Here is a 27,075-nt window from a genome sequence, read left to right as displayed (position 1 = left end):
CTAGTTTAGCATTAGCGCTCTTGCTAGCTGCATTTAAATTCTTGTTTCATCCCAGAAACTATGACAGTCTTATGACAATTTGAAACATTTTTCAAGTGGATATATTCAGGTCAAGTACAACCAGTATAAACATGTCATTACTGTTTTTTATTGGACCCCACAAACAGTGAAAAAGCAAAATTAATCTGTGACAGAACCAATTACTTTCACTTTAATATTGGCCAAATCGTTTAGTTGCTAATGTTGTCAAACATAACCATGAATGAACGTTTACAAACAAATGTGCTCATTTCAATTTTATTCAAAAAAAATAAAAATTAATATTTAAGACCAACCCTCCAAAATTCTGTTTGTTAGTGTAGCCGTAGTTGAAGGGAAAAGGTTTACTCACAACCTTGCTATTAACTTTAATTCCTTTTGGAAACGGGGAACAAACCAGGAGAGACAAATACTTCAATATTTACTTAGTATTTTAACTAGCAAATTTACTCGCAGTATAGTCTACAAAATGCTCTAATTTGCCTAACTAAACAGAACAGAAATACTGACTAGGTACCTCGAGATCGGTCATTTATTTTTAAGTGGTGGGGGATTCGCACATATTTTTGTCCAATTATTTGCCTTGCATCATGCTGAGTGTGGTGTAGATAGCTGGCACTTCAGTTTGTCAGGCTCCCACTCCTATTGGGTCTGGCGTTGGATGGGTGGACTGAATAAATAGCGAGTGAGATGCGGATCAGAATGACATGAGATGTGGTGGAGCAGCAGCAGCAGCAGCAGCAGCAGAGAGGGTAGGAGACAATCCATAGTAGCTGCTCGTTAGCCACCGCAGATCAGCGTTCAACAGGCAACCGGATTCTTAACTGAACTCTCTCCTTTTTTCTTCTTCTTGTTCTTTTTTTATTTTTTAAATTTATTTTACCTCTTATAATCAGAGCTCTTGCGTGCGCTCCTACACCACTTTCCTCTGTCAGCGCTCTGATCCAAGTTTTGTCGGTGAAACCCTATCCCTCTGCTGCTAACAGGTTGGAACAATTCAGTACATTTTTTTATTTTATTTTTTTTTTGCGCGTCTTAATATCGCTTTATCTGAAATTCATAGAAAGCACGGCCAAGATGATGATGATCATCGCGGAGTTCTTCGTGGTTATCTTGAAGGTGCTCTGGGCGTTTGTGACAGCCGGGGCCAGATGGGTCGTGCGACCCAAGGAGAAGAGCGTGGCGGGACAGGTGTGCGTGATCACCGGGGCTGGGAGCGGCCTCGGGCGGCTGTTCGCCAAGGAGTTCGCCCGGCGACGAGCGGTCCTGGTCCTGTGGGACATAAACAGCCAGAGCAATGAGGAAACGGCAGAGATGGTACGGCAGATATACCACGAAACGGAGACTCCTATCGCAAAAGATGGTAAGTCAACCCTTTGAAGGACTTTTGAAGGATGTTTAAAAAAATAAAAAATACCACTGCTTCTTTTTTTTTTTTTTTTTTGATACAGAGATTAACGAATTTTTTACTCTATCTCAGATTTATAGTCAAGTCTTAACTGAGTGTCAGCGTAACCAGGAGATTGACCAATCAATCAACTAGAGATCGGAAGCAACCGATTTTTTTCCTCGATTGCGCTCGGACATTGAACAGCAGTCAAATACCAGAAAATCTGAAAAGAAACACATTTTTCTTTTGCACCATATTTTCGAGTTTCAGGTTCTATTTGAGCAGTTTTAGGAAAGGAGAAATATCAGTCAGACAGAGATGGACTCAGAGGATTTTTTTTTATTTTTATGATCGACTAATCAGTTTTCAGCAGGTGAAATGCTTAAAATCTTAAATTTTATTTAACTTGTACAAAAAAGAAACACTTACTTAAAAACGTGGATGGTGATAATCTTTGGTATTCTCAAATTTTTCAGTTGGATTCAAAATACTAATGCAACTAGTACTTCTATAACAACTGCAGCACTAGTTTCCTTTTTAATGTGTTATAGTCCTTAGAGGAAAAAAATTGTATCATTCAGTCAGGGAAAAAACCCCAAATCAGTACATCTCTGACTAAAGCATGATTTGTTGTGAGTATTTTAATAAAATAGTTTGCATGTGGACAACATATTCATTCTCCTACAGTCACATCATTTACCTTCTGCGCCGTACTTAAACCTCCATTCATCATTTCTCCGTTCTCCATTCTGCAGGACCTGTTGGAGGAGTGGAGGAGGTCCCTGCCTTTCAGCCTCAGGTCTACACGTACGTGTGTGATGTGGGCAAGCGCGAGAGTGTGTATTCCACGGCAGAGAAGGTGCGGCGAGAGGTGGGAGAGGTGGACATACTGATCAACAACGCCGGCGTGGTCTCAGGCCACCACCTGCTGGAGTGCCCGGACGAGCTGATCGAGCGCACCATGGTGGTCAACTGTCACGCACACTTCTGGGTGAGCTTCTCCTGATCATGTCGTCATGGTTTGTTTTTGTTTGTTTGGGGCCTTGCGCTGTGATGAACCATATAAAACAGTGTCACGAGCAACGTGACGCCAGGTTTTTTCCCACGCCAGCTCCCATGCTTCCTTCAGAATTTCTTATCCCACCTCTTGGTGTCCAAGTCAAAAATCAAAGATAGTGTCTAAATCCCTCGTTGAGTGAGAAAGTGAAAGTATCTGACCATAAATAGCCATCTTTCGTTTTACTTTTTAGCTAAAGTTCTGCCACAGGAAAGTCACAAGGTTTCTCTTTGATGAAAATTCCCTGGTATTTGGTGCTGATTCCTGTGGTATGGAAGGTCTTCCTTTATCCTTGTGTGATGGAAGGAGGGATCTGCATAAGCCTTGTATCAGTTCAGCACATTTTGTTGGCAGGTGGTGATTTGATGGGGATCTGTATCAGATTTTCTTTTGGCTCCCCTCCCGGGAGCCTTCCTCTGCCGTTTTATCTCCAGCGAAACATTTTGTTCACTTAAATGTGTTTCACTTCAAATAAACATGAGCTGCAGCATAGAACGGAAAAGGAACGGGGAATAGGGAATAGGGAAGGTCAAAAGTGCCACAGTGTGTTCTAACTAAGTAATTATTTCTTAATTTCAGAATAAAAACACATGAATACTTTTTATTCACATAAATGTATTTGCAATGTTTACGACATATAGATTTATGTCATAATCTAATGATTTATTTTATTTATTGAATTATGGGCACTTTCAAACAATTTGAGGGTCTGTCGTTGGGCGAGGCAAACATGTAGTGAACCCTCCTGTGGTCTTAACGCGATGCTCAGGAGGAGGCAAATATTATGGTCAAGCAGCCAGGAAGTGGCGAGATTTTCCCGTCAGACCGTCAGTTTCTGAAATCACACACACACACACACACACACACACACACACACACACACACACACACACACACACACACACAAAAAACCTTTGTAAAAGCGCATGCAGTGAGACCGAACCGGACCGCACACAGAGTAAAAAACTTATGGGGTCCAAATGACCCCATCTCTTAATAAAGCGGCAGGGCTAAAGACGATTGGTTTCACAATGACTTACAGTACAGATTAACCAATCAGATGTTAGAGTCTGCTTAATGAGTCAGTGCGAAGCTGTGGAATATTTCATGGCAAATGAACTGAGATAGTAAATAAATGCAAAAAAAAAAAAAAGTCAGAAGTTTATGATTAATATATTTTTTTTATCTTACTGTTTATGTTTAATTATTTAATATAGATTAAATTAAACAAACTATAAATTTATTTAATCATGTATTTATTTTACAGATTCATTTCCACTTAAATTCTAAAAATAATTGTGCATTTATTAAACTACTACTATATTTGAGCCTCCACAGGCTACAGCCTCCCACTGTGATTAGAAAATTCATGTGAGGGGAAGCCTTTCTGGAAAAAAATATTAGATGGATGGGGCTCCATAATGAAAATGAATTTTATCACTTAGCTGCAGCAGCCAGCTCTGCTTGGCAGCTGTCGTGCCTGTGCATAATTAGTTGTCTTTTTATTTAATCTTTTTTTTTTTTTTTCCAGTTTCACTCCACAGTAATGTCTCTCTCACCCAGAGGTAGAGTTGTCGTAGCACTTCTCAATTTACATAGGAGAGGCAGGGCTCGCACTTTTTTTTTTTGCGGCTGCAGGTTGTTTTTATATTGTGACGATTTCTGAGGGACGCAATGACAAAACAACAGTTTGAAGTTCGCTAATTGAGCATGAAAATCTCTTGTGTTGTCAAACAGGTTGTGTATTTCCTCCCTAATAGTTTCTCTATTCATGCTCCTCTCTGCTGGCTCTCCTCGTGTTCTTTTACATCCAGGATTTGGAGTCGGGATCCAGTGGTTGGGTGGCAGATTTGGGGATTCCTAATAGAGAGCTGTGCTTGTGTATCTCCAGTATTCTATGGAGAGCGTGCGTTCTTTAGAGGTGGGGTGGAGACGAGGGAGGCTGAAGGGAGGAGGAGACGGGGCAGATGAAAGAAGGATTTAATGAATGGCGACAGCCAGAATGGAGGATGTGGTTCATTAACGACACAAGCTGGATGAATAGAGCTTAGACTAACAGAGACCTGACCACTATCCTCTCACAAACACTGTTTCTCACTACATGCAGGTGGTACCTTTTTGTTCCATGTTTTAGATTTCTTTTTTCTTCTGGTGATATGTTGTTAGACGGGGTAACTTCTCCTTTTATGACTCAGCAGGCAAACTTTAGCTTAAGGCTACTATTATTTTCATTCATATGCAAGGAAGTACTGTAGATATTCAAAATGCAACTTACAAAGACTGCACTAAACTGACAGTAGCTCAAAACGGCTATTACAAACAACAAATACATAAGAAAACATAAAAGTTCATTAGAAATGTAAACAATGAAATGATGATACTATTGGCAAAGTTCAATCCTCAATGAAATCATCCATCTAAACACTTACATCCAGGTGTTTGAGCATGAGCAATATTTTAAAAGTTTAACCTAACTCAGATGCATATGGGTTTTTTAAAGTTGATTGCAAGAGTCAGTGGTTTACACTATAGTCCCTCAGATAAAGCAGGTCATTCAATGCTAAATACAAAATACAGTGATAAGCCAGAGATCTGGAGTTTGTGTTTAAGTTAAATGCAGACTGCCTTAAGAGCAGATGATAACTGTGGAGAGGTATCCATACAAATTACATCCCAACAACAAGGCAAAAACGCGAACAAAGCAGTTTTGTGTCCCTTAAAAGAAAGATGAGACATAGCTCTGAAGAAGATACCAAGTTTTAAGGGATAATTAATAAAGACTCTTACAAATATTACTTGTAATCCAATTCATGAAGAGCAGAGATCGAAAATTAAAAGAGTCAGTGAAGAGCTGTTAAAGTTTTTTTTTTTAAACTTATGTTTAATATTCAAAACAAAAAATACCAAAAGACTGTTACAGATGGAAGTCCACCTCATTAAATCACACTATCCTCAGCAAATAAATGGAAACAAGCATTTAGAAGTCTTTAAGATGATTGATTTATTAATAACAGCAGTCCCAGAACAATTTTTGTGGAACACCTCTTCACACAAACAAAGATGTCCCATGCTAACTGTTTGCAAAGAAATAATTGAGGAAGTGATCAGACTTGGTCCAAATCAGACAAAATCTCAAAAAAAAAAATCAAAATGTTGTAACTCAAGTCATCTTAATGTTTTGGGAAAGTCTCTTGTTGCTCAGAAAAAAAGCACTGTTGCTCTTCAGAAACAGCTCAAATTTGTCAAGCAAACAAAGCTTTCCACGCACTTGATTAGCATAACTGTATGAGAGAGAAGTCTAGAGAACTCCTGCAGCAACAGTTTCTGATCTGCTCGAGTTCTCATTTGTTGGACACCGCATCAGGAATGAGGCAATGACTGAGATTGGAGCAGGAAACGGATGGTAATCGTAGCGTGGTTGTCTGCCAAAGCAGCCGAACCCAGACCCCGTACTCCATACTCCATCTCTCCTCCTTCCAGGGGCCTCTCTGACTCCTCCCAAGCTGATTTCAAGGCATTGGGTGCAGCTGGAAGGGAGTCACAGAGGCCAGCGCCGTTCTTCCGGCTTTGCCACACACACAAACTATGATTCAGTCCCTTTCTTCTCTTAAGATTTCTCTGTTTTTATGAGGCATGCATTTCTCTGATGCTTTTATTAGTCCAGCTGACCACTTGTGATGTTGACCACTTACTTCTGAGTCACAATGGCACAAGGGACGCACAGTCATTTGGCAAGAGAGACACCAGAGTTGTTCATGTTTGAAGCTTTGCACTTATCTAGTGGAATGACACGAAAGGAAATTAGCGTCAGCATCTTGAGCTAGTTATCCAACAGGTGGTCTTGTGAATGACAAACACTCGCTCCCCCCTTCCCACTCGTGGAGATCCCACTTGTCTTGTGCAACGGCGTGACATGGCGGGAAAAGAACCTGGTGCCATCCCATGCATAGGCTAGGCGAGAGGGTAATGGTAAGCTGCTGCTGACCCACTTTATCTGACAATTGGTTTCTTGTCTGTGGATCAGCTTGACAAGATGCCAGGCGACAGGAGCCAAGTTCCGCAGGCAGCATTCCTTCTGTAGGCAGAGAAAGGAGGCAGCCAGGCAGAAGGGTCCTACTTGACTAGTTTTATAAGGGCCCCTCCTCCGGCCTAGTGCACCTGTATGTCTTCACGAGGCTACTTATCACTCCTCCCTTTTCCAGGTACCTGTTCTTGCCTCTAAAACTAATGACTCCTTCACCCATCAATCTTTCCTTTTAATTAAATGTCTGATATGATACCCGGAGATGCCCACAGGCCAAAAAGTTGTCCAAGAAAGAGCCAAGAGTTTTTGCCTTACTTCTTTACTTTGTTAAAAGTCTCAGTGATTGGGAAATAGTTGAGTCAAGTTAAAACAAATGAATGATATTATAAAAATACTGGGTTGTATTTTTAAATGATATTTTATTTATAAGATAGTGAGGTGTGTCTCATTAAACACTTGGTTTGAAAGCATAGTGACGCCCTTTCCGTAAAATACACAATATTGAAATTCAAATGGAATTCAAAATTGAGTTCCATTTGAAATTAAAGTCCTAAAAATAAAGTCCTAGAAATGTTAATCAACATTATTGTTTCCTTTATATTGCTCAGTTTGTCCCATTAGAATTGAAGGTTCTCTTTTGCTTGGGACACCAGTCAAAGATAGCAGCAATGCAGTAAATATAGATTAGTAAACCAAACACACACAGTTAAACACTTGCATACATCAAGACCTCACTTAAGTTTTAACCAGACCTTTAAATTTATTCATAGAAGTATTGCAGAATAAGTTCAGTTTAAAGACTTTTCCAGGCATAAAATGTTGAAAAACCAAAAGCTCCCTTTCCAAGTTTGGTTACCTCTCTACACTTAAAGCACCATTTTACGTGTAAGTTGAGTTAGACTACTGGTTTTCTTGTTTCCGTCTTTAAACACATACTTTAAAAGAAATTTTAGGCTACAAGCTTGTAAAGTTGCATAGAGCAGACAATGATAAATGAGAAAATCCCAGTTAGTATTAAATCTCAGTGCCTCGTGACATACTGAGAGATAGCCAACGCATTTACATCCAGTTCATCTCTATATTCAGTGACAGTCTAAAGGTTCAATCTGGCAGCAAGAAATGTTATACTTAGTATCAAATAAGCCTAAGAAGAGTTTCAATTTTTTCACAAGATAACGAACGTACTCCCTAAATGACGAGTCATCAAGTCAAAATGTTAAATATTGGAAAGTTAACACCAACTATTTCGTAACTATCTTTTTCTCTGCCGGCGCCAAACTTGCATTTAATACAAGTTATAGATTACAGAGCTGTTCTTGTGTACATGTTGAATATACTCAAACAAGTTCGAAGAAGAAGGTGCAGAGAAGTAAATTACAGTACAACTGAATAATATACAGTACATGGAAAAAAAAAGTCAGCATAAAAATCAGAGATTTGAACTTTTTGTAGACTTGCAAAAATTCTGCAGTAGAACCATCAATCTTAATAATTTAGATTCTACCTGTAATGTAATTTGGAAACCATCCAATATTTTGCTTAGACAAACCATTGTGTGCAAGATATTTGATTAAAGCTAAAAGAGAGTGAAAACAAAGCTTTCTGATTTTGTTTTGTTATTGATGCCCTTCACAGCAATGTGTCTTTATGACTGAAACTTTTGTTAAGTCTATTTTTGTAAAAATAAATAAATAAATAAAAAATTTAAATCTCCCTGAAAGGAGAGTAAATTTGGTCAGCAAATTGAAAAAAAAAATCAATTTAGCAAGTCTTCTGCTTCAACCTACATTACTATGTAGGTATGTTCTGGAGACACAGAGTACTCAATAACACCAATTGCAACCCGTCAATGTTCCTTCCATGTGAATAAATTGGTTCCTGTTGTGCAACCACTTGGGTTAAGATTTAAGCAACCGTCAGCAGATGCTGACTATTTAGCCTGGTCCCTCCAATAAGAACAACCTTCATCAATCTTCCCATATGGTCACTAAAATCAACCCAACCCATTCCATTTCCTCGTTCTGTAGTGGTATCAGTCAAGCTCTGGTGCTCAGAAAGATTTGTACTCCCTCCCATTCATTCTCTCATCCAGGGAGAAGTCAACCCAATTAAATGGCCATCTGGTCCAATGCAAAGGCCAATATTTTGTTCATATTCCTGTTGGTCAGGCGTTAGCACTAATGCAGCCTGACACCCCAGCTGCAAGAAGCTTTGTGTGGCTTAAATGCTCCAGGGGGCACCCACCAATTAGGAGGGGGTGCAGCGGGCAGGGCACCCCACTTGGGCCAAGGAGGCCCGGCTGTGTCAGCGGGTAATTTAGCGGAACAAGAGAGCGTTGAGACCCAATTACGGCGGCTCTGATGTAAGACACGAGACTCTGGTTGCCTTCACACATTTTGTGTCAGAGAGGTCAGTGGGGGTCATACCCACATGCCAGAGCTGCCATGAGAAGCAGGACATCCCGGCAGGGTGGGAGAGAGATGGGATGGTTGGTCACGCTCAGGCCCGTCCTCAGCTTGGGGGAGCAAACTTTTCCTCCACCAGTTCCAGGTAAAAAGACCACTCAGCAAATCTGTCCAGCTGAAATCTGCAAAACTGGCTTGAACTGTGTAGCATAGTGCCAGGTCAAGTCATTCCCTGCTGTCAAAAGTTGCTTTGGGAGTGGGAACTTTTGGCTCAACTCAGGTATGGGCATATCTCGAGGTAATTCTTCATTTGCACGCAACTCTCTCCCTCTGCTGCCATTCTGGCTCGTAGAGTCCTTTCTCAGCGTTTGCCCGGATCTCGCATTCTCTGAGTTACCTCTCTTTGGGCCCCATCATTTGATGAGTTGAATATTGCACCGACCTTAAAATTTATGTCCTGGAAAACTGCAGATGTCTGGATCCGTTTCAGATCAGTTATACCTGACTAAAAAAATTAACTCAAACAATGAGGTCATTTTTATTTCTTACAACAGCCTCTCTGTGCAGGTTTCATCTCACTAAACAAGCAGTGTTGCAGAAGTGAGACTTCTGCAACACAGAAGTCTCACTAAGGATTACGTTAAACGTCAGTAGGTCCAATACAGTTAATCTCTGGGTGCAGTTTTAATGAGGCGTTTTCCTCCCTGCTCTGGTGGATCCAGGGCTGTACTACCTGGTACCAGGCTCTCACTGGCTCCGTGCTCCCCTTCTGTAAATGTTTATTAAGAAGCATGGATCATTTCTCTGGCAAGGGGTTCAGATCATAAAACTGTTGCCTTTCATTTATTTCATCACAAATTATTTGAATACAAGTAATTTAGGTGTACAATTTTCCAAACATCATATTTTCTGGAAAATTAGTAAGAGCCTTTCCATAATCTATCCTGTCCTTCGTTCCTTCCTTCATTGATTCCTTCGTTCATTCCTTCCTTCCTTCCTTTCATCCACATTCTTTCTTTGCTACCTTTCCTCAATCCTTTTTGCCATTTAGTCCTTTGACCTTTCTTTACTTGTCTTTATATTCTTGACTTACCTTCATTCCATAATCATTCTTTCCTTTAGTCCTTACTTCTACTTCCTCACATCAGCCTGACCTCTGTGAAAAACAGCGAACAACAGTGAAACCAAAGTAAACCTTGTATTCTTCTACTAAAAAGGATCCAAAAAATAAACTCAGAATATTGAAGCTCTGTCTGGAAAATTGCGAATTTTGACATATAAATTGTGCAAGAACTTGTTTCTGTAATGTCACAGTATAGGCGGTAAACGTCTGTTTCACATGTGTAGGGAGGCGGACGTTTCTGTTTACATCTCACTCTAAGCACTGCAGGCTACATGTATTCTTCACTGTGCTAGCATGTATTTCACCTATATCATTTATTTGCTCAGTCACCAACAAAAGGCTTCTTGCAGACCTCCCAGTGGGAGAGTGATTGGTCAGTTAACGTCATTGTCATTATATGTCACACCTGCTGATTGGCTCACGCTGTGTGCAGAGGCGCTCTAAAGCCGGCAGCAGACGGGCAGAGCCAGCCGTAGACCCCTCACCGCCATCGGACCAGCCGGTGGAACTAGTCCGCCTTTCACGGGACGTTGCGGTTTTTAAACTCTTTCATCCCTGAGCTGGACTCGCTCATCTGAGGAGCTGTTCCACTGAGTGTCGCTCGGGCGGTGATGGTGGTGATGGTGGTGGTGGGGCGGGTGTAGGTAGAAGAGAGGCTGAACTGAGCTGCTACAGGTGCTGAGTGAGCGGAGGCCTGGTCTGGTGTTGTCACCAAGTCTTTAGAGAAAGGCTCAACGAAAGGCACCAGATCTGTGTGGGAAAAGGAGACTTTGCTGCAGCACTCGCATCACTCTCTTTGACATCCTTCTTCTCTTTTACATGAGCTTCATAAGGATAAAAGTTTTAAAAATCTTTAAATGTTGTACCTCCCTGCCCCCCTCCCCACCTCTCTCTGTTATGAATTCTCATTCTGATGCTTCTTTCTGCATCACCATGGAGAAGCAAGAGAAACTGAGTGGGGGGAAGGCAGAGAGGATCAAAGAGTGTTGGCACAGACAAACTGCGCAAGTGAACTAACCTCTCTGTTTTTTTTCCTCCTTGCCCTTCTGTCTCCTCTGTCCTTCCTCCAGACCACCAAGGCGTTTCTCCCCAAGATGCTGGAGCTGAATCACGGTCACATTGTGACTGTTGCCAGCTCCCTCGGTTTATTCAGCACAGCTGGAGTTGAGGTTAGTATCATACACAGAAACACATACACATCCTCGTCGTTCCCACCGTCTGCGAGCGGGCTTTTCTCCTCGGCCGCCGGCGTGCCAGCTAGCACGCTGAGAGCGAGGAGGTTAGGCCCCATCTCTCTAGTTGTTCCCCCACCCGTTAAATTAAGCAACACAGATGAGCATTCGGGAGTCTCGTATAGATTCTTCTATCTGCAGCAGCGGGGGCGTCGGGGGCCCCCAGTGGGCACTGGCCCCGGGGCCAGAATGAGCTGACAGCTCCCCGTGGGACAGAGACATCTTCATCACCGCTTTGTGGACTACTTGCTCCTCATTTAGTATTCAGCTCACAACCTTTTCCGATTGATATGGTTTTTCTTACTATAGTTTTTTTATTTTTTATTATTATTCTAATTCATTCTAAAAATATTTCAAAGGGGGGTTGTTTATCTCCATAACCCGAGAGAGCAAAACAGTATCCTCCTCAAATTTTTATTTATTTATTTTAAATGATAGTTTTCTTATTTATTCCTGCAACAAAAAACTCCGTAAGGACAGCTACTTTGAATTCTCTCTTCATTTAAGGATGCATTTTTAAAAATATAATAATGTTTTAGATTAACACTGTGTTGCACTTTCAGTTTGCTGTAAAAATGATGTTAATTTATTAAATGTGACCTCAGATGTGCACATTAATATTTTTTTGGGAGTCTATGACTGTACTGTGAGCTTCCTGTGTTTATTGTCAGGCATATATTTACCCTCCTTTATTTATTTAGTCTGTTTTTTTTCAAAGATTATTTCCACAGTGTACCACATCAAAACCTTCCTGCCCAGCAGAGCAGCATACTAATGTGCTCGAGAAGAATGCTAATGAAACCATAGAAAAGCAGTTAGGCTCCCTCAGGTTTTCTTTGTGGCTGTATCATTACCATCTAGGAGAAACCCATGAGCCCACTGGGGCATGTTTGACAATGTTTTTTTTTTGTTAACGGGTCGAATCTGTTTTCTTTCTATTCTGCTCAGGATTACTGCGCCAGCAAGTTCGGTGCCATCGGGTTTCACGAGTCCCTGAGCCACGAGATTAAAGCCTCAGAGAAGGACGGGATCAACATGACCCTGGTGTGCCCTTACCTGGTCAACACGGGAATGTTCAAAGGTTGCAGGATAAGGTGAGCCAGAACACAAACCAGCGAGCATATCCACTTCTGTGCACTTCTTTTTTCTTTTTTTTCTTTTTTGTTTTTTTTCCTTCTCGCACCTGGGTTGAGTTTTTATTTTCTGAAAAAGTGTGTTCGGAACAACATTCGAACATCAAAGCAGGCGTTGAGGGTTTGTTGGGAGAATTACGGCACAGTGATTTCTGTTTCATAAGTCAACACTTTGTGTAAACAAGGAGGGGTGCTCTTTTTGTCTCCCAGGGTAAAAACCTCAAGACCAGGTGCACCTGGTCTCTGTCCCCCACCCGCTCCGTCCCCCTACAATAACCGCTGCTGTGACGGTCTTCACTTTGTCTGATGGTTATTGTCTGCAGGTGGCTCTACCGTCAGCTAACCCACCACCCCCCACAACTATTTAGGCCTAATCAGTGTCATTCCATTAATAATAATCATACTCAGAGTTAGTGAAGACAGATCACCATCTGACTCCGATTGGGATTTGAAGTTATAGAGCAACCTAAAGTAGCACATTATTTTGAATCGGAAGGAAAATTATACTTAATGGATCTTTGATTCCGCCCCCATTACCTTTATGCCCCAATAAGAAAGCTATTATTGAAAAAAAGTAATTGGGCTGCTAGTGGAAGACCAACTTTGGAAGTGGGTCTTCCAAAGTTAAAACCCAAGCCACGAAATGGCTGTTAAAAAATCAAAATTTGATTGAACAGCGTGGTTAACAATAACTACTCCTTACTCAAACCAGGAAGGAGATCGAGCCTTTTCTGCCTCCCCTGTCGCCGGACTTCTGTGTGAAGCAAGCCATGAGAGCCATCCTCACAGATCAGCCAATGGTCTGCACGCCTCGCATCATCTACATGGTTAACTTTATGAAAAGGTAAGAAACTCTCTCAATGCTCCACTACCTCTAAGTGAAACAAAATAGGGATCCTTGAGTTTTAATCCTAACTCTATCCTGTTCCCACAGCATCCTGCCCTTTGAGGCCATCGTGTGCATGTACCGGTTCCTCGGTGCCGACAAATGCATGTACCCTTTCCTAGCTCAGAGGAAGGAGGCGATGAACAACAATGAAGCAAAGAACGGGATCTAAGGAGAAGTGTTTACAACCGGGGCATTCATGCAGTTTTGTGACAAATGGTTTGCCACCACCTTCCCAATTTCTTATTTTTTGTGTGTATTTTCTCACACTTCAGTGTTTCAAAACATCACGGCAATTTAAATATTAGTCAAAGTAAGGTGATATCCCGCTACACCTAATAACTGGTTGGGTCAACCTTGCCAGCAACAACTAAAATCAAACATTTGTGATAAGTCATGAGTCTTATGAGGAATTTTTGGCCTCTTCATATTTGCAGAATTGTTGTAATTCAACCAGATTGGAGGGTTTTTGAGCACCATGTTTCACTGTTGATCTGATAAGCAGTTACTTTTATGCCAGATGTAATGGGACACACACCGTCCAAAGAGTTAAACTTTTTGTCCTGTCAGTCCACGGAATATTTTTCCAAAAGTCTTAAGGGATCATCAAGATGTGTTCTGGAAAAATCGAGGCAAACTTTCCTCTGCCAAGCAAGCCATTTTTGCCAAGTCTCATAGGCATAACCTTTGAACTTAACTGAGGCAAGTGAGACCTGCAATCACTTTTTTCCTCAAAGTATATGCAAGTTTGGATTTTTTTTGTTTGTTTTTCGTTTAATAATGAATGTCTTCATTTAAAAACTGCATTTTGTGTTTACTTGCGTTAAATTTAACATTTAAACTGGACTGATGTTCTGAACCATTTAAGTGTCAAACAAATAAGAAATCAGGAAGGGGGCGGACACTTTTTCACACCGCTGTACCTGCAAGCATATGGAAACAACCACTGAAGACGAAAGATGGGGGAGGGTGAAAAAAAAAGAAAAAAGACTGAATCTAGACTGGTGCACTTGCATTGAGCAAATGCAAAGATTTACCATATTGTTCCTCTGGAACAAAAAAGCTGCGTACTACACAAAGGAATCATTTGAGTTTTTTTGTTTTCATAGAAATCAACATCTATATACCATCACTAGTTTTGAAATTATACAAAAAAAAAGGTATCCAGTAATTAACTTTTTACATAATGTAGTCACCAGCCTTATCTAGTGTCATTGTGGAAATATACAGTATGTTACTGTACAAACAGTAATCTTTTTTTTTTCACTTATTTTATTTTTTGTAGACATGCACTGTAAGTTCTAATTTTTATGATGTAAATTCAGATTTGCTTTTCCCCACACTGCCAGTGATCTTTGTGCAGATTTAACACAATGCTTCAAGCTAGCCAGCATTTTCTTATTCAGAGGCTTTTTTTTTTTCAGTCCAGTTTACACAGCATTGATTCACGCTGGTGTGCATTTTATTATTGTTTATTTTTTGCCATGTACCATCTTTCTTTTTTTTGCCTAAATATGTAATTTTTAGAGACATGTAGCATAGTTTGACTTTTTAAATGCATTCCAAATGGGACTCAGTGGCCAAGTTATTGATAACCTTTTTTTGGACTTTCCTGTTTCACGAGTCTCTGTCATTGCTGTTCTGATAAATCTCTTTAATGGAACGTGAGTAAAACAAAACAAAACAAAACAAAAAAAAAAATCACTGTCCTGGGTTGAATTAGCATGTGACTGATAGCAGAATGTATTGTTTAAAGAGAACCCGAGAGAACAGGCCTTTACATATATACATATTTCTTTCCATTTGTGTCCATTTTAAGGTGTTGTTCATATTGTAAGTTTATGTTTTTGAACAATATTGCTAAAAAACTAACTCCAGTCGAAGTTACTGTCCTGACACTGAGTGGTTGAGGGAACTGTAATAATGTTGTTGTTTTTTTTAATTCCCCCACATCCACCAAAAAAGAAAATAAATGTAAAATTGTCTCTGACATTCTTCTGACCAGTTAAAGTGAAATGTATGTTTAAATGTTGTTAACCTTCGCCCAAATGAGTGTTCCCACCACATTTGATGTATGACTATTTTATATACTTTATATATATATATATATATATTTTTTTGTTTTGAATGTTAAATACAATACATTCCAACAGGCATCATTCCCTCAGTCACAGCGATGAGCCTAAATTCTCTACCTCTTAATTTTTGCCTTTTTATTTTGTTTGACAGTATAACATAAGCCTCTTTTTTGTAATATTCTAAAACAAATGCTCCGTTGTCAAGCAAATGTGGTTCCAATGTTTAGTGTCTCTACCTAACTTAAATTAATAAAGTGATTTAGATTATTAGCAGTGTTTTTGTGTTGCTTGTGAAGACATCTCACAGAAACGGCAGCTTTTAGTCAGATGTTTCGTTCCTGCCTTCTGGTGCGATTAGTCATCACGGTGCTGAAACAAAACTGTTACTCAGCAGATAAGATGTCTGTGACGCCACAGTTAGCTATATCCCGCGATTTGCAGAGGAGAGTGACAAGAAAGGGGATCTTCCAAACGACTGAAACTGCTTTGGAGCAGTTCTCATTGTCAGGATCACACCCTCCCAGCCCTTTTCTTCTCCCTGCAACAACTCTTTTGACCGGTATCGGTGTCACTGTTCTCCCACATTGTACCACCCACTGAGTCAGACAGCATTGATATATGGGTGTTGGCTTAAGAAGGCTATATATGCAGCCATTGTCAAAATTAAATACACCCACTTTTTATTCTAAGCCTTTACGTTCAGCAGCTTTTCTACTTGAAACAGCTATCGCGGTTAGGGACATGGGCAGCCATAATACTCAGCTAGGCTGTTATTTACACATGGCTCAACACCTTCTAAGGGGTCCAAAAGATAATTTTGCACCCCTTAGATATCATTACATATCGATACACCACTAGCAGGCTGAACAGTGAATGCAAGGCCGGATGGATTAATGCTATCGATTTAGCTCAGATACTACCAGCTGAAATCAAGTTTTTCCAATCTGTTGTCTAATTTTGGTTGGTAAGCCTGTTAGTATTATCTCCAAGTTATACCTACTACTACTGAAAAAAAGAAATCAACTGTCTTAAACAATGATCTCCAAATAGTTTGGAAACCCTACTACACACGATCTTAGGTAAAAACAACTTGTTACTACTGCTGTCTTTTAGAGTTAGCATTGTTTCATTAACCACCCGAACTCTCAACTTCTAAAGAAGGTGTTAATATGGAGACGCTCACATATGCTGATGATTATTTGATATATTTTTGTATTTGATCGAATCACCCAACTTAAGCTGTTATATTATCTTTAATTATATCTAGATTTTGAACATCCTACAATGAAAGTAAGTAAAAAATTATAAACGCACTTATTTTTGCATGTGTAAGTATTGTGAAATGTGTACATATGTGAACTATATGCACATATAAAAATATTGTAAAAAAAACTAATGTAAAGGTATGCGGTGCAACTGTTAAAAAAGTACGATGCAAAACGCTGTGACCTTCAGAAAGGTTGGCAAAGGGTGACAGTTAATGTAGAATAGAGAACATGAATGAATGTCCTCGGCTGCCTAACAGCAAACAAAAACACCAATCCATGCCAATACCTCTGTAAAAACCTATGTCGGTTTGCCTGATGAGCCACCTGGCAGCAGAACAATGAAATTCCAACTATTTCTATTGCAGCTGTTATGTAGCTGACCTTTTACTTCCCTAGAGAAAAACAAGAAGAAAGAATAATTTCCTAATTGGTGTCAGCAAAGATGTCATGAGCTAGTTTTTAGCTCACATGCTCAAACTGCTGAGTTGTTTGTACAGCCCTGGAGTTGCTTTTCAGATATTAGCTATGAGAAGTATGGAATTATTTTAAACAACTTAAAGGAATACTTATTTGTATTTGTATTTTTTAGTAAGGTTTCATTAAAGAGTAAATTAAGTAGTGAACAACCTGTCAGGATTTAATCTTCCTATCTGTTCCAGTTAGTATAAATCCAAAGCAGCAACAAATGCCTTGTACAAAAAGGTCATGACCAAAGTTGACATCTGCCATCGTAAAACAGCTGCAAGCTTAAAATTATTTGGAAAAGTGTAAACGGGCATTATTTTATGAACCTTTCAATGTTAGTTAAGTTTGGAAAATCAGACAGAACCCTGTAAAAATGGAAGGATGATCCATTGTACATCATCAGTGATCTGCTTGAATTAAACTAGATTAAGTGTTTACAGTCAAAGTAAGTGAATAGTATGAAGGTGATACCAAAACCATCCCTAAATATTGAATTATTCCTTAATTTCTTCTAGGCTGACATTAAATTTTTTTCTTTTAAATTTGAACATGTTTGCCTAAGAAAAAGCGGGAATAGATGTCAAAGTTGCTTAAGCATGTTACATCAAATTTTCATTTTTGTTGTTTTTGTGAAATATGTTTTGTATTTGTATCGGAAGCTTATTATATGCTTGTTCCCCCCCACCCCCACACAGTTTTGGAAAAAGTTTAGAAAACAGCTATGATTATATGGATGAATTTACAAATATTTTTAGGAACAGTTGAATTGTGTGTCCTAGTCCAAAGGTTTGAACTTTTTTCTAAATCACAGTGACACACGGAAGTTTTCGAATTTTTCTGACTCCAATCTGCTGCATGTGACTGTTGTTCCTGCACGGAAAATTTCCCCTAATATTTACTTGAAACGAACCACGGCAGTATGCAGAAATGGGTGTATTTAGATTCATGGATTGTCCTTCTCTGTTATGGTTACACAGAGTGGTTTTCTGAAACGTGGTGTTCCCTCTTTTCTTTTTTTTTTTTTAGAGACCTGGCAAAGCTACAAACATTTCTAAATGAATTAATACAAGTGACTTCTGGGAACACTTACTCTGTTAGAAATCGTCCAGGAATAGCAATTCTCTTCATAAATTAATTTGAAGAACTTATCTCATATATCTGTACAGAAAAAAATGACTAATTGCCAGATTTTGACCCTCATCTGAGGCCTCCTAAAAACCACCAAGATGACAAAAATCTTATTGTGGGACTAATCAGAGCCGGTTAAAGTTACTCAGAGACAAGCTAATTTTAAAACGTGGGATAATTTTAACTCTTTTGTACACTGAAGCTCTCAGGGCTCAGCTAGGAAGGTGCTTTATGAAATTTCTCAGAAGTAACTGCAGAAAGAAAATTCGAGAGTTTTTGTTTGAGCATCATCACGGACATTTATCTGAATCTGCAGAATTTCTCTATGGCTCTTTATCCCCCATTTAATTTGGTTGTAATTAAGAGGATCTGAAGGCTGGTCAATGGAACATCATTCACGTGGAAAAATCAATGACACTGGCATTTGCTTTTTCGTGCCACAGACAAACTCCAGCGTTCCATTGATTTTCGTGTACTTTGGGCACCGCGGGTCACATTTTACACCGGCTGGCCCAAGACGGGCGATTTGTCTTGTGTCGAACATAGGCTCAAGCTGGTCTTCCACAACCTGAACGAGGTTCTGGAATAGAGATCTGCTGCTAATGTACGAGAGCAGCTTTGGCACTTCTCAATGGCAAGCAGATGTAGCTGCCAACAGAGTCCATTAGTCAGCGCGGTTGAATTGGACCGCCGCTGTCCCATTCACTCATCCATCTCACTAATGGTGGGGAGGAAGCAGAGCGGCTTTGGTGCTGCACAGGCGGTTAGCGCACCGGTGGACAGAACATGTGGAGGAGTTATGTGGGAACCATGTAAAGGAGGACGGAGTGGCAGGAGGAAAGAATGATAAGGGGAGACTGAAGTTAGACATTGAACATAGCCCGTTTTCACCAGCCAAACAGATTTTTGTTCTGCACAAAAGCTCATTCTCAAAATCACAAGCTGAAGAAAATCAGATGTTAATAATTTTTTAACATTTATGCTTTGTTACAGACAAAAACTGGTTTTCTCCTTTGTACCATCAGACCAGCTCAGAGAGTTTTGTGGCTTGTGTCTATTTTGGCTTATTGCAGGTTTTTGTTCGCAAGATTCTCGACTGCATTTTACAATCTTCATTTATAAATTGGATCTTTCTAAGTTTAGATGGCATCTACTCAAAGCACAAGGCCCAAAGATAATCTTTCTGAGTGTTTTAAGAAAAGGTGCAGCATGGGTTCTCTTAAAATGTATTCTCTTTGAGCCCTTGTGTTTATATGTGTATTGTTAAATTTCTCGCAGCCGAGTGTGAAGCGGCTGGGATGAGGCTCAGTGCCTCCAAATCCGAGGCCATGGTCTTGAGCTGGAAAAGGGTAGAGTGCCTTCTCCGGGTCAGGGGGGGTCGTCCTGCCTCAAGTGGAGGAATTTAAGTATCTGGGGATCTTGTTCACGAATGAGGGAAGAGGGGAGCGGGAGATTGACAGGCGGATCGGGGCAGCGTCTGCCGTGAAGTGGGTGCTGTACCAGTCCGTCGTGGTGAAGAGAGAGCTGAGCCAAAAAGCGAAGCTCTCGATTTACCGGTCGATCTACATTCCCACCCTCATCTATGGTCATGAGCTTTGGGTCATGACCGAAAGAACGAGATCACGGATACAAGCGGCCGAAATTGGTTTCCTAACCCTTAGAGATAGGGTGAGGAGCTCGTTCATCCGGGAGGGACTCAGAGTAGAGCTGCTGCTCCTCCACGTCGAGAGGAGCCAGCTGAGGTGGCTCGGGCATCTGGTCAGGATGTCTCCTGGACGCCCCCCTGGTGAGGTGTTCCGGGCACGTCCCACCAGGAAGAGGCCTTGGGGAAGACCCAGGACACGCTGGAGGGACTATGTCTCCCGGCTGGCCTGGGAATGCCTTGGGATTCCCCCGGAGGAGCTGGAAGAAGTGGCTGGGGAGAGGGAAGTCTGGGCCTCCCTTCTGAAGCTGCTGCCCCCACGACCCGATCCAGGATAAGCGGAAGAAAATGGATGGATGGATGTTAAATATGCTCAAATATAAAGATATAAAATGCTGCATTCTTAGAGAATATAAATGTTTGTTTGAGGTGATAAAGAACTCTGCAATAGGGTGGTGTGAGTAGAGCAGTCATCCTATTTACAGATAGTAGTTTTTGACAAAGCGATGTGGAGTTCTGTAACCAACTGAGAATAAAGGCCACTAATGCTACAAAAAACAGGACCCTGAAGGGACTTCTTTTGTTGAAGTCCCTAAAAAAATAACATTTCAAAATGCTATATCTCCTGGCGCAGTTTGTAATACCACAGACATTAGCGTACTGAAAAACGTGTCAAACATCTCGAGACACAAGGAAATGATGCAGATGTTGAATATCAAGTCCTTTCATGCCTTTTGAGTATGCATGTTGCTTTTGATGGCCTTCCAGGCTGAATAGTGTTTTGTATCAAGATGAAAGGAGTCGAATTCAGTGTTCAAGTATGTCAGAATGGGTTATGTTAGCTTTGCCCTGATGTCACAGTCTTCTTTAATTTATTTTTCATTAGTCTTAAGGATCAAGAGACTGGGAATGAATGTTTAATGTGCTGTAAGTCCCCCCAAAGTTTCTCTCTAAGCTGATTTAATAAAAAAAAAGCACAACCCAACAGTTTTACTTTTCAAACAGGTGCATGAATTAGTATCAGCACAGAGCATTTGAAGCTTTGCATGAAATTGCATACTAGTGAGTTACTGTTTGGTGCACTGTACTGTATATGTGAACAATTTCTTATCTGCCCTGTTCTTCAGATTACAGGCCGGTTTGTCAGTGTTGTGCTTCTTTTCCTCCTCCATATTTAATGGAAAGTCTGGCTTTTGAACATGAAATTAAATATAGCATTCATTTCAACTCTTTGCCTCTCAGATTTTATGGAAACATTATTATTCTCTCAGTCATTCATTATCCAAAGAGTCCTGCCATGTGTAGAAGGTAAGATGTCTGTTTTAGAAGTGTCTGTAGCTCCTCCTGTTGCTGTCAGTCTCTCTGGCCAGTTATGATTCTACTATGAAATCTTTCTGATCTTTTGAAAACTCTGTGGCCTTCGTAAAATACAGCAAAGTAGAGAAGTCATATGAATCTAGCTATGCTTCATTTTTTGTCAATAAGGTTCAAGACTGCTGACAGGCGTAGACTCGAGACTGAATGGGGTGATGGTGGCGACGAAGGTAGGAGTTTGCGGTCCTCTGAACTTGATAAAGTGCTATGCAAGTGCTGAAATCAGATGCATACAAACACACCATGAAGAAAAATTTCCCCATTGTCCAACAATAAATCCAAAATGTCCGTTTCCTTTTTTAGGTCAGCAAGGATAACTACAGATATTAGGCAAATTACATTTCTTCAACAAAAGATGGGCCATTTTTGTGTATGTGGAAATTCTACAACCTACTCTTTTCACCATTTATTTTAAAATGTCTTATTAAGCAAAGTAAAAGAGGTGAAGATGTTGAATTAAAAAACAAAATAAAAAAGTCAATGTTGGAGATATATTTAGCAAAAACGAGTCAAACAAACAGACCATTTTCCACATAAACTGAGGTGTTTTTACTGCATTTCAAAAACAGCCTTATGACACATTGCACACACAGCGAAGAAGAACACACATCTTCAACGTCAGTGGACAAAGTGACCCAAAGTGTCGTTTCGTGGGATTGGAGGGGAGCGGCAGCCTGCAGTTCAGACACAGGCTCCCTCTCCCCTCAGATGCTGCACTTCAGAAGTAGCAGGCGATAAAATCACCCAGTCGATGCCTCGGTAAGTCAATACAACACACACAATGGGTGTAGATGTGATCGACAAAAACTCTTGAGGGAGGGAGAGGAGAGGAAGGGACAATTCACTGACAAAGAAGCACTGGGGATAACTTCTCCCTCGCTGGAGAACCTGCAGTTCCAACGAAGCTCTTCTCTGGAGCGCGACATCTGCATTAAATGCGAGAATGTTAATCATAAGCGGCTTTTCTTCAAGTTAAAAAGTAAAACAGCGCCCCCACCCCCTCCCATTGCCTCTGCATTTGTTCCTTCTTTGCTCCAGTGGCGCCGTGCCAGTGCGGGGTCGTGTTAAAACACCTCTAATAATAATAATAAACTTCTAACACCAGTTTTGTCCTTTTTGTCCACATGAAATTTTTTTTGTGGCATTCTTTTTTTTTTTTTTTTTGGAATATGATACTCTTGCAAAGTCATACACATCCATATAGATAGATGAACAGTTTCTTCTTTTTTTTGTCAGCGTACAAGGTAAGCTGGGTGACTATATATGAAGACAACAACTACAACTTTCACAGCACTGGCATTGGTTAATTTTAAATACAGTACTCAAGCATTGTTAGAATATTAAAATAACAAAAAGAAAAAAAAAGAAAAGGGTAACATAATACCTCAGAAAAAAAAAAGCTACTGCACGCAAGTTGGTTGCTGTTCTAAAATGTTTCTTTCGTAAATCAATGGCATGATGTACATATTTGTTTTTAACCATACCAACATCTATTCCAAAGGGAACAAATTGTCTATGCAGTGTATCGCTTTGGACTTCCCTTGATTTCACACAGTACCATGCAATTATCTCATTATTCTGTATTTTATGCTCCAACGTTGTCATCTAAACTCTGACTGAAATCATCGATAAACGGGTTAGGATAGTGTTGTCTTCACATAGACTCGGGTAATGGTGCTTTAGTCGGTCATTTCTCGGTGCACATCCACCCTATTGCATGTCGACAGGTTTTGCAGGATACATTGGCGATCGTGTTGGTGGTGGGGGGAATTGAGTGGGAGAATATTCTGGGTGTAAGGTGGGTGTTGTTGGATGAGGAGGAGGAGGATGGGGCGTTGGGGTTGTCAGCTCCTTGACGACGGCCTTTGAATCCTTGCAGACCTGAGTGGTGGTGCCTGAGTTAGTCTGTTTAATGTCCATCCTCCCTCCCGCATGGTTCGGTGGTCTGAAAAGACAAACGAAGCCCGCATTAGGGAGTGGGAAGGGCATTTGTCTGATTACTCTGGAAATGTTGGTAATAGTCCCTCCCTCTGTGGCTAATTCTATCAACGCTTCCTGGGAAAGTAGAGGGATTCTCTTAGTCTTCGGTGAGTTATTAATTAAAAACCGAGCAATTCTCGTAACGGAAAAACTTTAAGAGACGAAAAGTGTTGCGACTGTGACTCAGGCCACTTAACGGGTCCTTAACTGTTTCACACTAGCTGATAAAGTCTGCCAGGTGCTTTGTTTACTAGTCGGAAAAAGGCCGAGAACAGGGTCTGGTTGAAAAAAAAAGAAAAGATTGTTTCCTTCTACTTTATTGTCCTTTTATATGCATCAGTTATTGTACTTTCAAGAACAGTCGAGTGGAAATAACACAATGTCTTACAAAGGTATTCACACCTCATTAACTGTCATGTTTTAACTAGAACCTTCTATGTTTTTAATTGGGATTTTATGCGACAGAGCCACACTGCATAACTGTGAGGCGGAAGGAAAAATATTCAGTGGTTTTCACTTTTTTTCCAAATAAAAATCAGAAAATTTGGTATGCATTTGTAGTCTCTCTCTCAATCCTTTGTAAATTACATCGTGCTATAGTTGGCTGCAAGTCTTTAGGGTTATGTTTCTACCAACAGTCCACATCTGGAGATGGACAATTATGCCCAATCTTTTTCTTTCTTTTTTTTTTTTTCAAAATGGAGAATGGAGAGCTTCTGATAACATCCAATTTCAAGTCTTCCCAAAGATTCTCCCTCGGATTTAGGCCGGGAATTTGACTGAGCCATTGCGACACACGAGTATGCTTTGGTCTAAACCAGGTGTATCCAACTCTAGCTGTTGAGATCGACTGTCCTGTTTTAGATAAGTTCCAGCTCCAACACACCTGAACCAGATGATTGAACTAGCTCTTCACCGTGCCATCAAGTTTGGCTAAAGTCAGGTAATTCAGGTGTGTTGGAGTATGGCTACAATTAAAACTTGAATTCCAGGAGATCACAAAGACTATGGTTGGAGATCCGTGATCAAGCCATTCATTGCATCATACATTGTGCTGCCCAAAGGTGAACTTCTACACAAGATAAATGTATTGTGAAAACTCTTATTTTCTCTGGAATTGCCTTGTTTTGTAACTTATTCCCTGTTGCCTTATGTCTACGCAACATACCTGTTCTCGTCGGAGAAAATTTGAGCCTAACTGTTATCTAGAAAACCTTTGAGGCCTTCAAAGACAGCTGGATGTTTACTGACATTGGGTGTCCCTGGATTTATTTAGGGATATTAGAGTAAATAGGGTTGAATACAAATGCAAGTCACTTCTGGAAAAAAAAAAAAAGAAAAGTAGTGCTTAGGGGGAATTGTTGCCATATTTGCCCTCTCATCTCTGCTTGGCTGCCACAACAGTACTGCAGTTTCTTCTTGCTTTTTTTGCCTCAGCTCTCCTGGGCCACACCTACAATGAAAATACTCCAGAAACACTTGACAGTGGCTTCCTTCCTAATTTCCAAAAAACCTGACTGCAGCATTCGCACTTTCCTGCAGTCATCCCTCCTACTTCCTTTCCTCATTTCCTTGTCGTGAAGTAGATACAGGAGAGGCTCATGGAGAAAAGCCCCTTGTGTCCAAAATGATTGAGACATAGTGGAGATAGCCATTATGCAAAATATGAACCTCTGACAGAAGCGTGTATGTAAAATACATACGCCTACTGCTGCTTTCCAATTGAAGAAAAATGTTGAGCGGAACTGATAGATGTGTGTGTGTGCGTGTTTGTGTGTTTGTGGGGGTGGAAAGGGAGCTCCTGATAGGCCAACCTGAAGCGCCTGAGGATTTGCACATCACTAAACTGACGCACATTCTGATCTCCGGACAAGCACTTACCCTCCCTTACCCAACCTTGTGGTTCTGGTCCTACCGTACCTTGATGGGGCCATCCACTGGATCCAGTCCCTGCTCCGACAGCTGTTTCAAGGCACTTAGAGCAGCCTGAGAAGAGAAGGAGGGGAGGGGGGGACAACAGATGGTCGTGTGAGTTGGGAGGTAGGGAAGGTAGGAAGGGTGGGGGAGTCGAAGACTGGGTGGGAAGAGAGTGAGTGTCAGCCTTCAGCTGCTTTTCAAATAACACTTAACTCTGGGAAACCTGATGCCAGCAGGACACTTTCCCTTCGCTCTCTGTTGTCTTTGGCTTCACTCCCCTGACTGTTTATCCAGCATTATTGGGCGAACATTTCCACTTTGTGTTTTGGCTGCTCCCCATTTTCCTAAGTCAATCTGAGTGACATCTGCATTTGCGGTGGCCGCAGCGGAACCAGAAGCGGCAGGTCTTAAACACCTATAAATCAAAACCGCAAATTCTCACAACTGTGCCAAACAGACGGGGAGGATAAACACGTCGTGCGCGCACAATGTTAGTGCTGTTAATTGTGTAATGATGTAATTACGGCCAATTTGTGGCGGAGAAGGGGAACTTTTAGTGTGAAAACTGCATGTCTGAGCCTCACATGTTGGAGATGATGTTTAGATTAAAATGTGTGACGTGTAAGCATTTGAAAGATAATCACTACCAGCAATCCACTGCTGCAGAATAACAAAAAAAAAAAACCCGCAAACGACAAGGTTTCTATGTTTCTAAGCTTGGATCTTAAACAAAGTGAAGTAATTTCCTTCCTCTGACAGCCTGTTTAAGATAGCTGGACTGTTAGTGACGTGAGATGGATTCGTTCTGCTTTAATTGTACGAAGTGGTGCACAAAAAGTCCGATTTTAAGGCAGTTACAGAGGATGGTGACTAATACAGGAAAATGATGTGCTGTTCTGTTAACAGCACATCATCATGTTAAAGTGTTAACATTTTTATCGAGAGAACAAAACTCTCCAGGATCGTACCTACTCTTCTCACTTTCATCTACCAAAAACTTCAGTTGTCAATCGGTTTTGTTCAATCTTAACCAGATCTCTCCTTCGACCTGAAGATTCGTTCCAGATGTGTTCTGCATCGCTGTCAGAAATGTGTGGGCAGATTGTGTAACGGGGGGATATATGTTCTGTTTTATTTTGCCTTGTAAGTTGGAATTTGGGTCTGGGAATGACATCACGTCCAGCGTATCGGTGCTTCAGTTGTGACTCAAGACAACCGGCAGGAGTCATTTCAGCTACCAAGCATCTTAGGAAAAGAAGTCGTACTGAAGGAGTCGTGCCTCTACTGTCGTGCAGTACAAACTGAAATATAAAAGTCTATGTTGATGTTTTATTTCAGCATCTAATGGAGTTTTATATTAACAGGGGGGTGGGGAAACCATCTGAGTGGTTCATTCAGTCTGAAAGATCGAGAGCATCGATTTCAGCATATCGCTCTATCTATAGCTATATATCTATGTGTTTGCGTGTGTGTGTGTATGGCATCAATTTGCTGAAATCTGATGGCTGCATGTGTTTTCTTATGCCAGAGCCCAGTAACAACTTACATCCATTACATTACATTCAGTTACTGTTAATTAGAGCCGAGATAGACCACAAGTGGTGGTGCTCAGTAGATAAGTGAGAGGTAATGATTGAATAAGTATATCTCATTATAAAACCAGCCCACATTCATTTGTAAACCAAATCCTATCGGTTGCAATTCACAGTGTACTCATTCACCCAACAGGAATACCATAAAACATCTCCACAAAAACCAGTTTGTATTAAAGGCATCTGCACTAAAGGAGTAAGTAATCTTTAGGGCTTCAGTCAAGTGGAAACATATATTTTTATGCCAAATCAACGTCTCTACGGAATGCAATACGAACGGGAGGATGCAGCTAACCATTATCTCTTGGCTTGTGTCAGAAAATATTTTCAAAGTCTTTTTTT

The 27,075-nt window shown here is 40.7% G+C and overlaps 2 protein-coding genes across 3 annotated transcripts in view; one reads left to right on the top strand and one right to left on the bottom strand.

Moving 5' to 3' along the window:
* The first annotated feature begins 629 nt into the window (after positions 1-629).
* On the top strand, positions 630-15,637 carry rdh10a (retinol dehydrogenase 10a). 2 transcript variants are annotated; one of them, XM_008396382.3, is made up of 7 exons: positions 631-1,025; positions 1,103-1,402; positions 2,185-2,420; positions 11,109-11,207; positions 12,219-12,364; positions 13,116-13,247; positions 13,338-15,637. In XM_008396382.3, exons 2-7 carry the CDS (start codon positions 1,117-1,119, stop codon positions 13,459-13,461), a joined length of 1,023 nt encoding a protein of 340 aa, XP_008394604.1. In that variant the 5' UTR covers positions 631-1,025; positions 1,103-1,116; the 3' UTR covers positions 13,462-15,637. The 2 variants fall into 2 exon arrangements, with proteins under 2 accessions (XP_081457493.1, XP_008394604.1); XM_081601367.1 differs by having other exon boundaries at positions 630-1,402.
* Positions 15,638-21,769: 6,132 nt separating this feature from the next.
* stau2 (staufen double-stranded RNA binding protein 2) overlaps positions 21,770-27,075 on the bottom strand; it is an 87,974-nt gene continuing 82,668 nt past the window's right edge. The window contains exons 14-15 of the mRNA XM_081601362.1: positions 25,145-25,210; positions 21,770-23,189 (exon numbers count right to left, since the gene is read on the bottom strand). Of these exons, the coding sequence (XP_081457488.1) occupies positions 23,154-23,189; positions 25,145-25,210 (102 nt within the window). The 3' untranslated portion in view covers positions 21,770-23,153. The remainder of the gene's footprint in view (positions 23,190-25,144; positions 25,211-27,075) is intronic.

Source organism: Poecilia reticulata, chromosome 20, assembly GCF_904066995.2.
Source record: "Poecilia reticulata chromosome 20, P_reticulata-male-v2, whole genome shotgun sequence".
Classification (NCBI taxonomy): domain Eukaryota; kingdom Metazoa; phylum Chordata; class Actinopteri; order Cyprinodontiformes; family Poeciliidae; genus Poecilia; species Poecilia reticulata.
Note: the sequence above shows the minus strand (reverse complement) of the source record. Positions and strands in the feature narration are given on the sequence as shown.